This window comes from Zalophus californianus, chromosome 4 (genome assembly GCF_009762305.2).
Source record: "Zalophus californianus isolate mZalCal1 chromosome 4, mZalCal1.pri.v2, whole genome shotgun sequence".
Classification (NCBI taxonomy): domain Eukaryota; kingdom Metazoa; phylum Chordata; class Mammalia; order Carnivora; family Otariidae; genus Zalophus; species Zalophus californianus.
In genome coordinates, this window is record NC_045598.1 from 51,806,483 (window position 1) to 51,821,622 (window position 15,140).

A 15,140-nucleotide genomic window follows, 5' to 3' on the forward strand; every position below is an offset into this window, starting at 1 on the left:
TGAAGTGTAAAATAAGGAGCGGTTAAACAAATCTTAGAGGAAAGTTGATAAAATCTGGACATGGCTCTCCAGCTTGTCTTCGGATGTGTGAACTGTTACTGTCTGTCCCCATCTGTCCCCAAAAGAAAAAAAAAAGATAATCTGCAGCAACATGATTGATTAATAGCTTTTCCTTTTGAAGCCAATCTGTTTTAGTTATAATAAATTTAATATGTGTATTTGTCAAAAGACTTGCAAAAGATTTAAATCAGAGTTTTTATTCTGTCCACTTTCCAAGTTGACTTTTTCGTTTCTTTGTTTTGCATTTTGGGATCATGGCCATCTGATACTCTGGTAATATCAAGAACACTGATTTAAAGAAAAATTATTTACAAGATTTTTAAAACTGTATTTACTTTGAAATGTAACAGTCATATAGAAAAGTGCACAAAATGTAAATGTGTAGCTCAGTGCATTGACAAACTGTTACCTGTGTCAAAAAAACTGAACGTTGCTTTTATCCAGCATCTACACTTGTACAACTGCCAAGTGCTTTTGTCTTTCTTTCCCAAAGATAGCCACATACTAACTGCTAATCTTATAGTTTAGTTTTCCTCCTTTTCTGGACTTTCTAGAAGAGAGACAGCACAATAGGTATTCCTTTGTGATTGGTATTTTTGATTCAACATTTGTGAGAGTTTTTCATGTACTTGTGTGTAGTTGTAGCTTGTTCACTTACATTGCTCTATTTTCCATGGAGTGAATACACATAATTCTATTACTGAGAGACATTTGGATTGTTTCCAGGATTTGGCTATGATGAATATGCTGCTATGAACATTCTTGTAAATGTCTCTTTGTACACATTACATATATATTTTTTTGTTTTTTCTTTTTTTTAAGTAGAGCCCAACACAGGGCTTGAACTCATGACCCTGAGATCAACACCCAAGCTGATATCAAGAGTCAGACGCTTCACTGACAGAGCCACCTAGGTGCCCTAGATATATTTCTTATGAGTGGAATTGCTGAGTTATAGGGTGTGCACATGTTTATTTTTTTTAGAGCGGGAGAGAGGTGGGGAGGGGCAGAGGGAGAGAGAGAGAGAGACTCTTAAGCATGCTCTATGCCCAGTGTGGAGCTTGACGCAGGGCTTGATCTCACAACCCTGAGATCATGACCTGAGCTGAAATCTAGAGCCAGATGCTTAACTGACTGAGTCACCCAGGCACCCCAGGTATGCACATGTTTAATTTCAGATATTCCCTAATGATTTTTAAGCATGTTGTACCAATTAACACTCCCATTAGAAGCAATGTGGAATTTCCAGGTGCTCATCTTCATCAGCTGTCAGTCATTTTCATTTTAACCATTCTGGTGAATTTGTAGTGGTATCTCCTCTGTGATTAAAATCAAAGTCTTGAAGCTTTTGGGATTATGTCATTTTGTAGGGACACCTTTTTTTAACCACTATGTACTTTCCTCATTTTATTTGAGAGAGAATGAGAGAGCAAGCACATAAGAGGGGGGAGGGTCAGAGGGAGAAGCAGACTCCCTGCTGAGCAGGGAGCCCGATGTAGGACTCTATCCTGGGACTCCAGGATCATGATCCGAGCCGAAGGCCACCTAGGTGCCCCTTTTTATGTTTACTTATTGATTTGTTTAAGTAATCTCTGTGCCCAACGTGGGGCTTGAACTCACAACCCCGAGATCAAGAATCAGTGCTCTTCAGACTGAACCAGCCAGGCGCCCCACTTTGTATGCTTGTTTGTTTTTTTTTTTTAAGACTTTATTCATTTGAGAGAGAGACCACAAGCAGGGGGAGGGGCAGAGGGAGAGGGAGAAGCAGACTCCCCACTGAGCAGGGAGGCCGATATGATGCAGGGCTCGATCCCAGGACCCCGGGATCATGACCTGAGCCAAAGGCAGACACTTAACTGACTGAGCCACCCAGGCACCCCTGTATGTTTGTTTTGAGAATTAAGTGAATTATTATTTAATTATTATTTATAAATAAAACAGTACCTGGGAGATATTAAGCTCTATACGAGTATTGCTGTTATTATCTGTTGTTACTGCTGTTGCTGTTACTATTTTTTATTGTTTGGGCTCTGAAATTTAACATTGATTTGTTTAGGCATAGGTGTTTGCAACAATTGTTTTGGATACTCTGTGAGTCATTCTTTTTGAAGACTCATGTTCTTCAGTTCTGGGAAATTCTATTTCTTTGATGATTTTCTCACTTTATTCTTTCTTGAGCTTATTAGACAGATGTTAAAGCTTACACCTCTGTCTTTTTTTTTTAAGATTTACTTATTTATTAGAGAGAGAGTGTGTGCATGTGAGTGGGGGGAGGGGCAGAGGGAGAAGGAGAGAGAGAATCCCAAGCGGACTCCCCACTGAGCGTGGAGCCCTATGTGGGGCTTGATCTCATGACCCTGAGATCATGACCTGAGTCGAAATCAAGAGTCTGCTGCTTAACTGTCGGAGACATCCAAGTGCCCCTTCACCTCTGTCTTGAGCATCTCTTCATCTTTTTTAATGGTTTAGATGATCATGACTTTATCTCTAATACTTCTATTAAATTTCATTTATTTTATTAATCTCATCTTAAATTAGAATTTACTCTTTTTTTCTACTATTCCTTGAATTATTTCCATTCTTCTAGGGTCAGTTTTTTTCCCCTTTTCATTTTGTTTTTTTTTCTTGTTATAGGGTTTTCTAAAATGTCTGTTTGATCCTAATGTATCTATTCTTATTTAAGAATAAGGCAGAAGAAAAAGTTGCATGTGACTTCTCTGCACAGGAGTAAGGTGGAATTGGACGTCTCCATGTAGGCATTTTCATTTAATCCTCCTGTTTTCTTTTTAACCTGTTACTCAAGCACTCTAACCTACTAGGTGTTTCTTGGTTCTCTAGGGGCTTGCAGAATGGATTGGCTCCTTGCTTGCTCAGGCTTCTTCTGCATTTTCTAAGCTCTGGCTTCTTTCATCCTATTTTATTTGTTATGCTTCTTTGTCCTCTGTCTTCTAGAAATGTGTTGAAATCTTCATCTGTTGTAACCCATCTTCCTATTCTCTTTACAGCTGTGAATATTTACTTTTAAAAATTCCCTACAAGGGTGCCTGGGTGGCTCAGTCGGTTAAGTGTCTGCCTTTGGCTCAAATCATGATCCCAGGGTCCTGGGATTGAGCCCCTCATTGGGCTTCCTGCTCTGTGGGGAGCCTGCTTCTCCCTCTCCCTCTGCCTGCCACTCCCCCTGCTTGTGTTCACGCTGTCAAATAAATAAATAAAATCTTTAAAAAAATAAAAAATAAAATTCCCTATCATTTTAAGGGGGTCTTGGGAAGAAGAGGTAAACGTGAGAGCTCAGCTCAACCATTTTGAACTGCAAAATCTAATTTGATGTTGTTTTACTATAATAAGGTTATTAGTTTCTGATCAAGAACATATATTAATTTATAATATTGATGCATATTATAGAGGAAAGTATGATAATATCAGTAAGTGTGTGTGTGTGTTTTACTTTGGAGCATTGTTTTCTCTAGATTTTGGTATGTTATAATAATACTGTGCAATAATCTAGCAGAAACAAAGCTATGTGTTAACTATTTAGTGATCTTTTAAATCTAAACAAATCAGTTGCTCTGTTTAGCAGTCGTTTTAATATATTTGAGGCCATTATATACTGTTTCATATTAGTTTATCACTTCAATACTTACAATTTCTGTTTAGAAATAGCCTTCATTATATATTATTTTAAAATCACATAAAAAATATGCTCTCAAGATCTATCTCTTTTAATTATTGAGTTAATTTCCTTGACATAGGAACATATATAATTCTGTGAGTCTTGGCTTTGCTTTGTGGGGTGTTCTTGGAGTATCTTATGACTGGGACCTGCTAGGCTCACTGGCATTTTGCTTAGCTATAAATTATAAACAGATGGAACTTTACCATTCCTTGCCATTTTTTTGCTTCTTACTTGGCAAGTGTTTTAAAAAAGGCCTGAAAGGAAAGGGGTGAGTGGCTTTTAAACATCAGAATTTTAAAAAAGTACTTCAGAGAATTTATTTGGCATACTTACCAGAAAGAAGATGGTCTTTCATTTTGCCTTTAGATGATTTCTTATTAACGTGTTGACCATGGGGTGAGTTGGAAGAGAGATTAAGTCATATTCTCTATTATTTTATTTTAAATTTTCCTAACTAGAGAAATATTTTGATCAATGTACACTTACTGGAGGTAATGTGGATTGGCTTGTTAGAGCATTGCTATGGATTTCACCCATTTAGAGCATATTACATTTTATATTTTTAGAAATACATCCCAATTTGCCATTTTTCTTCATGGCTGCATTGGAAAGGCGTATAAGTTAAATGTTAATTAAGATGGTGATAGTCATTTTGTTGGAGAGCTATACATCTTAATAATTGTGAATTTCTTAACTCTGATTGGGTAGACTCCCATATTAAGCCTTTGTTAGTAGCATAGATTTATCATTACCATACATTTGTATTTATTATTAACTTTAGTGAGACTGAGACTGATTTCTCAGAATTATTAACCTCTCCCTGTCTAACTGGGTACCTTTGTTTTTTTGTTCTAGGTTTGTGTTGTTAATTAAGCTAGCTTGTACAGTTGTGGCTTCCTTTATTCTCTGCTGGCTGCCATTCTTTACAGAAAGGGAGCAAACGCAGCAGGTTCTGAGAAGACTCTTCCCAGTTGATCGTGGATTATTTGAGGTATGTTTAAAAACTTTCTTCTCACTCCTTTCTGTTAACACTGCCTTTGCTGTGACCTCTGGGGATTTCATGTAGAAGACACACAAGGAATAGTAACTTTAGCTGCTCTCCTTGCAGTCATTCCTTGCCAGTCATTTAATCCAGTATATAACCTCTAGCTCGGCTGGCATGTTCTAGTACAGTAAGTGAATAGATAATATTTATGCCATCATGAAATCCATAATTAAATTACATATTTTTCTTTTTTTATTTTAATTTTTATTTATTTATTTTTTAAGATTTTATTTATTTATTTGACAGAGAGAGAGACAGCGAAAGAGGGAACACAAGCAGGGGGAGTGGGAGAGGGAGAAGCAGGCTTCCCGCCAAGCAGGGAGCCCGATGCGGGGCTTGATCCCAGGACCCTGGGATCATGACCTGAGCCGAAGGCAGTCGCCCAACCAACTGAGCCACCCAGGCGCCCCTAAATTATATATTTTTCTAATGAAATAATATCCATAGTGAAAGACAGCATGAGAAGTTGCAGCTACAATGTTAACAGCTCTGATTTTTTGGTTTATATTCTCTTTTTAGTCTTAGGAAATTATTTATTAAACTAATAATCATGTTTGCTTCAGCAAGATCTCATAATTCCTTATATAACCTTCATCCATAGTAATTTTTAATGAGAATCTTTCATTAATGCTAGCTTAATCGCTCTTGTTAAACTTTTATTACATGGATAATTTGATGATTTAGATTTAGTAATTAAATTAAACAAACCGTTTTTCTGAAACAAAAAGGCCTTTTAATAAAGTTAGAGACAACATATTTATAGATAATTTGCTTTTGATAAACATTTCTTTTAAAAAGAATTAGAAAAGCATATATATCTTTCTAATTTTTTTTTAAAAGATTTTATTTATTTGAGAGAGAGAGCAGAAGCAGGGGAAGCAGCAGGCAGGGGAGAGGGAGAAGCAGGCTCCCCACTGAGCGGGGAGCCCGATGTGGTGCTCGATCCCAGGACCCTGGGATCATGACCTGAACCGAAGGCAGATGCTTAACGACTGAGTCACCCAGGCGCCCCTATATCTTTCTAATTTTTGAATATATAAATTGCTATAGATTATCTTTCAGTGGATCTATAGGAAGATGGTAGCAGCATTTTGAAAGAGATCAAGAAAGAGTTTGGTGTTGTGATGGAACAGGAACATGCGACTTACATGTTGATGGGGATACTGGTGCTACTGATAGTGATAATCACAAATAATCAGTATTACTATTACCACTCTTACTTACTAGGTACCACATACTTCACATGTGATTTTATTTGATTCTTATAATAGCTCTGACTGAGCTATTGTATCCATTTTACAGATCAGAAAACTGAGGTCAGAGATTCATGTAGCTTGTACATGGCAGAGCAGTGGTTTGAATTTTGAAAATTGTGTTCTTTACTTTTTTTTTTCCCCTTAACTTCTTTCGATTTCCTCAACCTTAAAACCTATATAAAGAAAAGTTAATTCCCCATCTAAACTGCTTGGTTATCTGCTTTGCCTTCCATTTCAGAAATAGTATTTATCATGATAATTATAAAAATAAGTATCATACATGTTTGATGGTGTTGCTGGCCACCTCCATTCACTTATTGCCCTCAAAATCTGAAGAGCATTTTCTTTGATTGACAGAGGGAAGTGGGATGGATAGTTACTTTCTTTTTTTTTTTGAATGATTAAAAAACAGATTTTTAAAAAATTTTATTATGTTATGTTAATCACCATACCTTACATCATTAGTTTTTCATGTAGTATTCCATGATTCATTGTTTGCATGTAACGCCCAGTGCTCCATTCAATACATGCCCTCTTTAATACCCATCACCAGGCTAACCCATCCCCCACCCCCCTCCCCTCTAGAACCCTCAGTTTGTTTCTCAGAGTCCATAGTCTCTCATGGTTCATCTCCCCCTCCGATTCCCCCCTTCATTCTTCCCCTCCTGCTAGCTTCTTCTTTTTTTTGACATATAATGTGTTATTTGTTTCAGAGATACAGGACTGTGATTCATCAGTCTTACACAATTCACAGCGCTCACCATAGCACATACCCTCCCCAAAGTCTGTCACCCAGTCACCCCATCCCTACCACCCCTCACCACTCCAGCAACCCTCAGTTTGTTTCCTGAGATTAAGAATTCCTCATATCAGTGAGATCATCTGGTACGTGTCTTTCTCTGATTGACTTATTTCACTTAGCATAATACCCTCTAGTTCCATCCAAGTCGTTGCAAATGGCAAGATTTTGGTTTTTTTAATGGCTACATAATATTCCATTTTATATATATACCACATCTTCTTTATCCATTCATCTGTTGATGGACATCTTGAGTCTTTCCATAGTTTAGCTATTATGGACATTGCTGCTATAAACATTGGGGTGCACGTAACCCTTTGGATCCCTACATTTGTATCTTTGGGGTAAATACCCAGTAGTGCAATTGCTGGGTCGTAGGGTAGCTCTATTTTCAACTTTTTGAGGAACCTCCATACTGTTTTCCAGAGTGGCTGCACCAGTTTACATTCCCACCAACAGTGTAGGAGGGTTCCCCTTTCTCTGCATCCTCGCCAACATCTGTCGTTTCCTGACTTGTTAATTTTAGCCATTTTGACTGGTGTGAGGTGGTATCTCACTGAGGTTTTGATTTGGATTTCCCTGATGCTGAGCGATGCTGAGTACTTTTTCATGTGTCTGTGGGCCATTTGGATGTCTTCTTTGGAAAAATGTCTGTTCATGTCTTCTGCCCATTTCTTGATTGGATTATTTGTTCTTTGGCTGTTGAGTTGGTAAGTTCTTTATAGATTTTGGATACTAGCCCTTTATCTGATATGTCATTTGCAAATATCTTCTCCCATTCTGTTGGTTGTCTTTTGGTTTTGTTGACTGTTTCCTTTGCTGTGCAAAAGCTTTTTATCTTGATGAAATCCCAATAGTTCATTTTGCCCTTGCTTCCCTTGCCTTTGGTGATGTTTCTAGGAAGAAGTTGCTGTGGCTGAGGTCAAAGAGGTTGCTGCCTGTGTTTGATGGACTCCTGTCTCACATTTAGGTCTTTCATCCATTTTGAGTTTATTTTTGTGTGTGGTGTAAGGAAATGGTCCAGTTTCATTCTTCTGCATGTGGCTGTCCAATTTTCCCAGCACCATTTGTTGAAGAGACTGTCTTTTTTCCACTGGACATTCTTTCCTGCTTTGTCAAAGATGAGTTGACCATAGAGTTGAGGGTCCATTTCTGGGCTCTCTATTCTGTTCCATTGATGTATGTGTCTGTTTTTGTGCCAGTACCATACTGTCTTGATGACTACAGCTTTGTAATAGAGCTGGAAGTCCGGAATTGTGATACCACCAGCTTTGCTTTTCTTTTTCAACATTCCTCTGGCTATGTGGGGTCTCTTCTGGTTCCATACAAATTTTAGGATTATTTGTTCCATTTCTTTGAAAAAAGTTAATGGTATTTTGATAAGGATTGCATTGAATGTGTAGATTGCTCTAGGTAGCATTGACATCTTCACAATATTTGTTCTTCCAATCCATGAGCATGGAACGTTTTTCCATTTCTTTGTGTCTTCCTCAGTTTTTTTTCATGAGTATTTTATAGTTTTCTGAGTACAGATTCTTTGCCTCTTTGGATAGGTTTATTCCTAGGTATCTTATGGTTTTGGGTGTAATTGTAAATGGGATTGACTCTTTAATTTCTCTTTCTTCTGTCTTGTTGTTGGTGTATAGAAATGCCACTGATTTCTGTGCATTGATTTTATATCCTGCCACTCTACTGAATTCCTGTATGAGTTCTAGCAGTTTTGGAGTGGAGTCTTTTGGGTTTTCCACATAAAGTATCATATCATCTGCAAAGAGTGAGAGTTTAACTTCTTTGCTGACTCGGATGCCTTTGATTTCTTTTTGTTGTCTGAATGCTGTGGCTAGGACTTCTAGTACCATGTTGAATAGCAGTGGTGATAGTGGACATCCCTGCCGTGTTCCTGACCTTAGGGGATAAGCTCTCAGTTTTTCCCCATTGAGAATGATATTCGCTGTGGGTTTTTCATAGATGGCTTTTATGATATTGAGGTATGTACTCTCTAGCCCTGCTCTCTGAAGAGTTTTAATCAAGAAAGGGTGCTGTACTTTGTCAAATGCTTTCTCTGCATCTATTGAGAGGATCATATAGTTCTTGTTCTTTCTTTTATTAATGTATTGTATCACATTGATTGATTTGTGGATGTTGAACCAACCTTACAGCCCAGGAATAAATCCCACTTGGTCATGGTGAATAATCCTTTTAATGTACTGTTGGATCCTACTGGCTAGTATTTTGGGGAGAATTTTTGCATCCATGTTCATCAGGGATATTGGTCTGTAATTCTCCTTTTTGGTGGGGTCTTTGTCTGATTTTGGGATCAAGGTAATGCTGGCCTTCATAAAATGAGTTTGGATGTTTTCCTTCCATTTCTATTTTTTGGAACAGTTTCAAAAGAGTAGGTATTAATTCTTCTTTAAATGTTTGGTAGAATTCCCCTGGGAAGCCATCTGGCCCTGGGCTTTTGTTTGTTGGGAGATTTTTGATGACTGCTTCAATTTCCTTAGTGGTTATAGGTCTGTTCAGGTTTTCTATTTCTTCCTGTTTCAGTTTTGGTAGTTTATACATCTCTAGGAATGCATCCATTTCTTCCAGATTATCTAATTTGCTGGCATATAGTTGCTCATGATATGTTCCTATTATTGTTTGTATTTCTTTGGTGTTGGTTGTGATCTCTCCTCTTTCATTCATGATTTTATTTAATTCAGTCATTTCTCTTTTCTTTTTGATAAGTCTGGCCAGGGCTTTATCAATATTATTAATTCTTTTAGAGAACCAGCTCCTAGTTTCGTTGATCTGTTCTACTGTTCTTTTGGTTTCTATTTCATTGATTTGTGCTCTGATCTTTATTATTTCTCTTCTCCTGCTGGGTTTAGGCTTTATTTGCTGTTTTTTCTCCAGCTCCTTTAGGTGTAGGGTTAGGTTGTATATTTGAGACCTTTCTTGTTTCTTGAGAAAGGCTTGTTTTGCTATATACTTTCCTCTTAGGACTGCCTTTGCTGCATCCCAAAGATTTTGAACAATTGTGTTTTCTTTTTCATTTGTTTCCATGAATTTTTTTTAACTCTTCTTTAATTTTCTGGTTGACCCATTCATTCTTTTTTTTTTTTTTTTTTAAAGATTTTATTTATTTATTCATGAGAGACAGAGGGAGAGAGAGAGAGAAGCAGAGGGAGAAGCAGGCTCCCAAGGAGCAGGGAGCCCAATGTGGGACTCGATCCCAGGACTCTGGGATCATGACCTGAGCCGAAGGCAGACGCTTAACCATCTGAGCCACCCAGGCGCCCCGACCCATTCATTCTTTAGTAGGATGCTCTTCGCCTCCATGTATTTGAGTTCTTTCTGACTTTTCTCTTGTGATTGAGTTCTAGTTTCAAAGCACTGTGGTCTGAAAATATGCAGGGAATTATCCCAATCTTTTGGTACCGGTTGAGACCTGATTTGTGACCTAGGATGTGATCTATTCTGGAGAGTGTTCCATGGACACTAGAGAAGAATGTGTGTTCCGTTGCTTTGGGATGGAATGTTCTGATTATATCTGTGAAGTCCATTTGGTCCAGTGTTTCATTTAAAGTCTTTATTTCCTTGTTGATCTTTTGCTTAGATGATCTGTCCATTTCAGTGAGGGGGGTGTTAAAGTCCCCTACTATTATTGTATTGTTGTTGATTTGTTTCTTTGCTTTTGTTATTAATTGGCTTGTATAATTGGCTGCTCCCATGTTAGGGGCATAGATATTTACAATTGTTAGATCTTCTTGTTGGGTAGACCCTTTAAGTAGGATATAGTGTCCGTCCTCATCTCTTATTATAGTCTTTGGTTTAAAATCTAATTTGTCTGATACACGGATTGCCGCCCCAGCTTTCTTTTGGTGTCCATTATCATGGTAAATGGTTTTCCACCCCTTCACTTTCAATCTGGGAGTGTCTTTGGGTCTAAAATGAGTCTCTTGCAGACAGCATATTGATGGTTCTTGTTTTTTATCTAATCTGATAGCCTGTGTCTTTTGATTGGGGCATTTAGGCCATTTACATTCAGGGTAACTATTGAAAGATAGGAATGTATTGCCATTGTATTGCCTGTAAGGTGACTGTTATGTATGTTGTCTCTGTTCCTCTCTGGTCTATGTTACTTTTAGGCTCTTTCTTTACCTAGAGGACCTCTTTCCATATTTCTTGTAGGACTGGTTTCGTGTTTGCAAATTCTTTTAGGTTTTGTTTGTCCTGTTAGCTTTTTATCTCTTCTTCTATTTTCAGTGACAGCCTAGTTGGATATGGTATTCTTGGCTGCATATTTTTCTTGTTTCGTGCTCTGAATATATCATGCCAGTGCTTTCTGGCCTGCCAGGTCTCTGTGGATAGGTCTGTTGCCAATCTAATGTTTTTACCATTGTAGGTTACAGACCTCTTGTCCCGAGCTGCTTTCAGGATTTTCTCTTTGTCTCTGAGACTTCTAAGTTTTACTATTAGATGTCAGGGTGTTGACCTGTTTTTACTGATTTGTAGGGGGGTTCTCTGTGCCTCCTGGATTTTGATGCCTGTTTCCTTCCCCAAATGAGAGAAGTTCTCTGCTATAACTTGCTCCAATATACCTTCTGCCCTTCTCTCTCTTCTTCTTCTGGGACCCCAATTATTCTAATATTGTTTTGTCTTATGGTAGCACTTATCTCTCGAATTCTGCCCTCATGATCCAGTAGTTGTTTATCTCTTTTTTTCTCAGTTTCTTTATTCTCCATTATTTCTTCTTCTATATCACTAATTCTCTCTTCTCCCTCATTTGTCCTAGCAGTTAGAGCCTCCATTTTTGATTGCACCTTATTAATAGCCTTTTTGATTTCAACTTGGTTAGATTTTAGTTCTTTTACTTCTCCAGAAAGGGTTTGTCTAGTATCTTCCATGCTTTTTTCAAGCCCAGCTAGTATCTTTATAATCATTATTCTGAACTCTAGTTCCAACATCTTACTAATGTCCGTATTGATTAGGTTCCTGGCAGTCGGTACTGCCTCTTGTTCTTTTTTTCGAGGTGAGTTTTTCTGTCTTGTCATTTTGTCCAGAGGAGAACAGATGAATGAGAGAAAAAAATGTTAACAGGGTAACAACGACCCCAGAAAAATATACACTAAACAAATCAGAAGAGACCTGAAACTGGGGGAAAACAAAAGGAAAGAAAGAAAAAAGAGAAAAGAAAAAAAAAGAAGAAAGAAAGCAAAAAAAGAAAAAAAGAATATGATCAAATATGATCAGGCTGGTGAATAGATCAGTGCCACACACTAGATTTTGGGTGTATTTTGGTCTGTTAGAAGAACCTGCCTCCCAAAATTTTAAAGAAAGGAGAACTTATATGTGTACAAAAATAAGGGTAAATATGATGAAGGGATAAAATATGAATGTAAAGGTGAATATTATAAAGGATTTTATAAAAGGAATTGATAAGTTGGTTGAAAAAAGAAAGAAGAGAAATTTAAAAAAAAAGGGAGAGAATGTGATCAGGCAGGAGACTAGAACAAAGCCATACACTAGAGATTTAGGGTATATTTTGGTCTGTTAGAAGAAACTGTATCCCAAAATTTAAAAGGGAGAACAACTTATATATATACCACAAATAAGGTTAACTACAATGAGGGGATAGAATATGACTCTAAAAATGAAAAATAAAAAAGATATTTAATAAAGGGATTGATAAGATGTTGGTTGAAAAAGGGAAAAAAATTCAAGAAAAAAATAGAAAAAGAAAAAAAAGAAAATTAAAAAAATTAACTTTGAAAAACTAAAGGATCAGGGGGAAAAAAGCCATGAATTCTATGTGCAGTATTCCCCTGGTGCTGGCGTTCTGCCATTCTCATTGATCGGTAAACTTGGTATTGGCTGGCTGTTCTTCCTGATCTTCTGGGGGGAGGGGCCTGTTGTCGTGGTTCCCAGATGTCTTTGCTGGAAGCGGAATTGCCCCGCCTTTGCCCTCCGGCTAAGTAATCTGCTCGGGTTTGCTCTGGGGAGCTTTTGTTCCCTGCAAGCTTTCTGTTAAGCTTTGGAGGACGAGAGTGGAAACGGTGGCCTCCCAGTCTCCGCCCTGGAGGAGCCGAGGACTCAGGGCCGCTCTCCTCAGTGAGCCCCCAGAGAAAAGCAGTCAATCACTCCCGTCTCCCCGGTCTCCAGCTGCACTCCGTGCTCACCCGGCCTGTGACCGAGCGTTTCTGTCTCTGGCACCCGACTCCATGTGGAGTCTCCAAACCCAGCAGATCCCTGCGGTGCACTCCTGTGCCGCTCCTCCTGGGGGAGGAAGGGGAGTCTTCCCGGATCTGTCGCTTGTTGGGTCCCTGCTGGAGGAGCAGTGGCCCGACTGGGCTGCGGATCACAGTTTATGGCCACCCGGAGCTGAGAGCCCGCGCCTCGGCCACGTCTTTGCAGCTGGCGACCCTGCTCTGATACCTGGGAGCTTTGCTACACCCAGGCACCACCAGTCTTTCTGTGACCCTGAGGGTCTTGAGACCACACTGTCCCAGCAAGTGTTCCACCCTCCACTTAGCCACTGGAGTGACATCCCTCAGCGGAGCCGACTTCTAAAAGTTCTGATTTTGTGCCCCACTGCTCTGTCACTTCCCAGTAGCTGCTGATGGAGGCTCCTTCCCCCATGGTCTATCTTCCTGAATATTGCCTCTGATTCACTTCTCTGCACGTCCTACCTTCCTGAAAGTGGTTGCTTTTCTGTTCAGACTGTTGCTGCTATTCTTTTCTTCGATTTCCTGTTAATTTAGTAGGTGTTCAGAATGGTTTGATCCCTATCTAGCTGAATTCCTGAGACCAGACAAAATTTAGGTCTCCTCCTGTGCCATCTTGCTCTTCCCTGATAGTTACTTTCTTGATGTTATGCTTACACAGCTATGAGTTAAGCGGCTGTGTAGAGGATAGGTTTCACAAGCAGAGAGCTGTAGTTACAAATTTAATTTTGAAAGTGATCCTACCACAACTGCTAGTGTTTTTAAATACCTTGATTTATTAGCAATTAACTCTTTTCATTGTAAGTTGCTAGTAGGTTATACTTGAGATAATTTCCACTGTGTGATAAAATGGGTCAAAAAATGTGTGTTCTACAAATTAGGAGAAAAGATTCCCTAGAAAAATTTTCAAAGATGAATAACTTAAGTATTTAGGGATAGTGTGCTGCTCTTTGAAAAAAATAAACATTTCTTGGGAATGTCTAGGTTATGGTTGGCTAGTGATTTAGGTCAACTCCCATTGCAAAAAACAAAAAATGCGTGTGTGTGTGTGTGTGTGTGTGTGTGTGTGTGTGTGTATTCCTTGGAGAGTTTAAGCAAGTTAGTTATAAAATTATGAACAAAAGCTTTATGTCTCAAAAGTTTATTTAGAGATTATGGGCTGTACTTTTTTTTTTATTAAAGATTTTTATTTATTTATTGAGAGGGAGAATGGTAGAGAGAGAGCATGAGAGGGAAGAAGGTCAGAGGGAGAAGCAGACTTCCCGCTGAGCAGGGAGCCCGATGCGGGACTCGATCCTGGGACTCCAGGATCGTGACCTGAGCCAAAGGCAGTCGCTTAACCAACTGAGCCACCCAGGCGCCTGGGCTGTACTTTGATAGAGTTTAATATTTCTTTCTATTCTATCAGAATGAAAAACTAACAAATCTCTTTTTAAGGATAAAGTAGCCAATATTTGGTGCAGCTTCAGTATCTTTCTGAAGATCAAGGATATTTTGCCATATCACATCCAGATAATAATCAGGTAAGAGATACAAAGTTTATATATAGTGTTGTATAAGCTGTTCTCTAAAAGTGTTATGGTAATATCTCATTTATATGGTGTCATTAGGGAATGAGGTGTTCTTCATTAGTGCATTTTTCCACATAACACAGATCTATCCCTCTATATACCAGTACTTTTATTCGAAATATGTTAAGTGATCATCTTTCTTGATTGTTACCTATTTCCCTCCCCCTTAAACAAAGTCTACTAAACATGATTAAATATTATCTTGAAGAGTCATGATTTTCAGTGGTGTATCAATCAGGGCTCAACCTGGTTGAGAAGAAGAATGAGTGGGAGGGGGGTGTGTGTGTGTGTGTGAGAATTTATTACAAGAAATTGGCTTATACTGTCATGGGGTCTGATTGAACAAACTGAAAGTCCACAAGGCAGGCATTCAGGAAGGAATATCTAAGGGGAAGGAAGAGCAATTCAAACCTAGTTTCTGTTTGGAATCTCAATTTAGGGAAGACCTAAGCTCTCTTTTTAAAGTCTTCAAAATGATTAAGTCAGGCCATCCAAGAATCTCCCTTTTGATTAAGTTAAAATCAACT

General features: G+C 38.5%; 1 protein-coding gene across 5 annotated transcripts in view; it reads left to right on the plus strand.

Moving 5' to 3' along the window:
• ALG6 (ALG6 alpha-1,3-glucosyltransferase) overlaps window positions 1-15,140 on the plus strand; it is a 71,626-nt gene that overhangs the window by 35,401 nt on the left and 21,085 nt on the right. For all 5 annotated transcript variants that reach the window (XM_027603373.1, XM_027603393.1, XM_027603401.2 and 2 more), the window contains 3 exons: window positions 3,816-4,001; window positions 4,589-4,724; window positions 14,480-14,565. In XM_027603373.1, coding sequence (XP_027459174.1) covers window positions 3,816-4,001; window positions 4,589-4,724; window positions 14,480-14,565 — 408 coding nt within the window. The remainder of the gene's footprint in view (window positions 1-3,815; window positions 4,002-4,588; window positions 4,725-14,479; window positions 14,566-15,140) is intronic.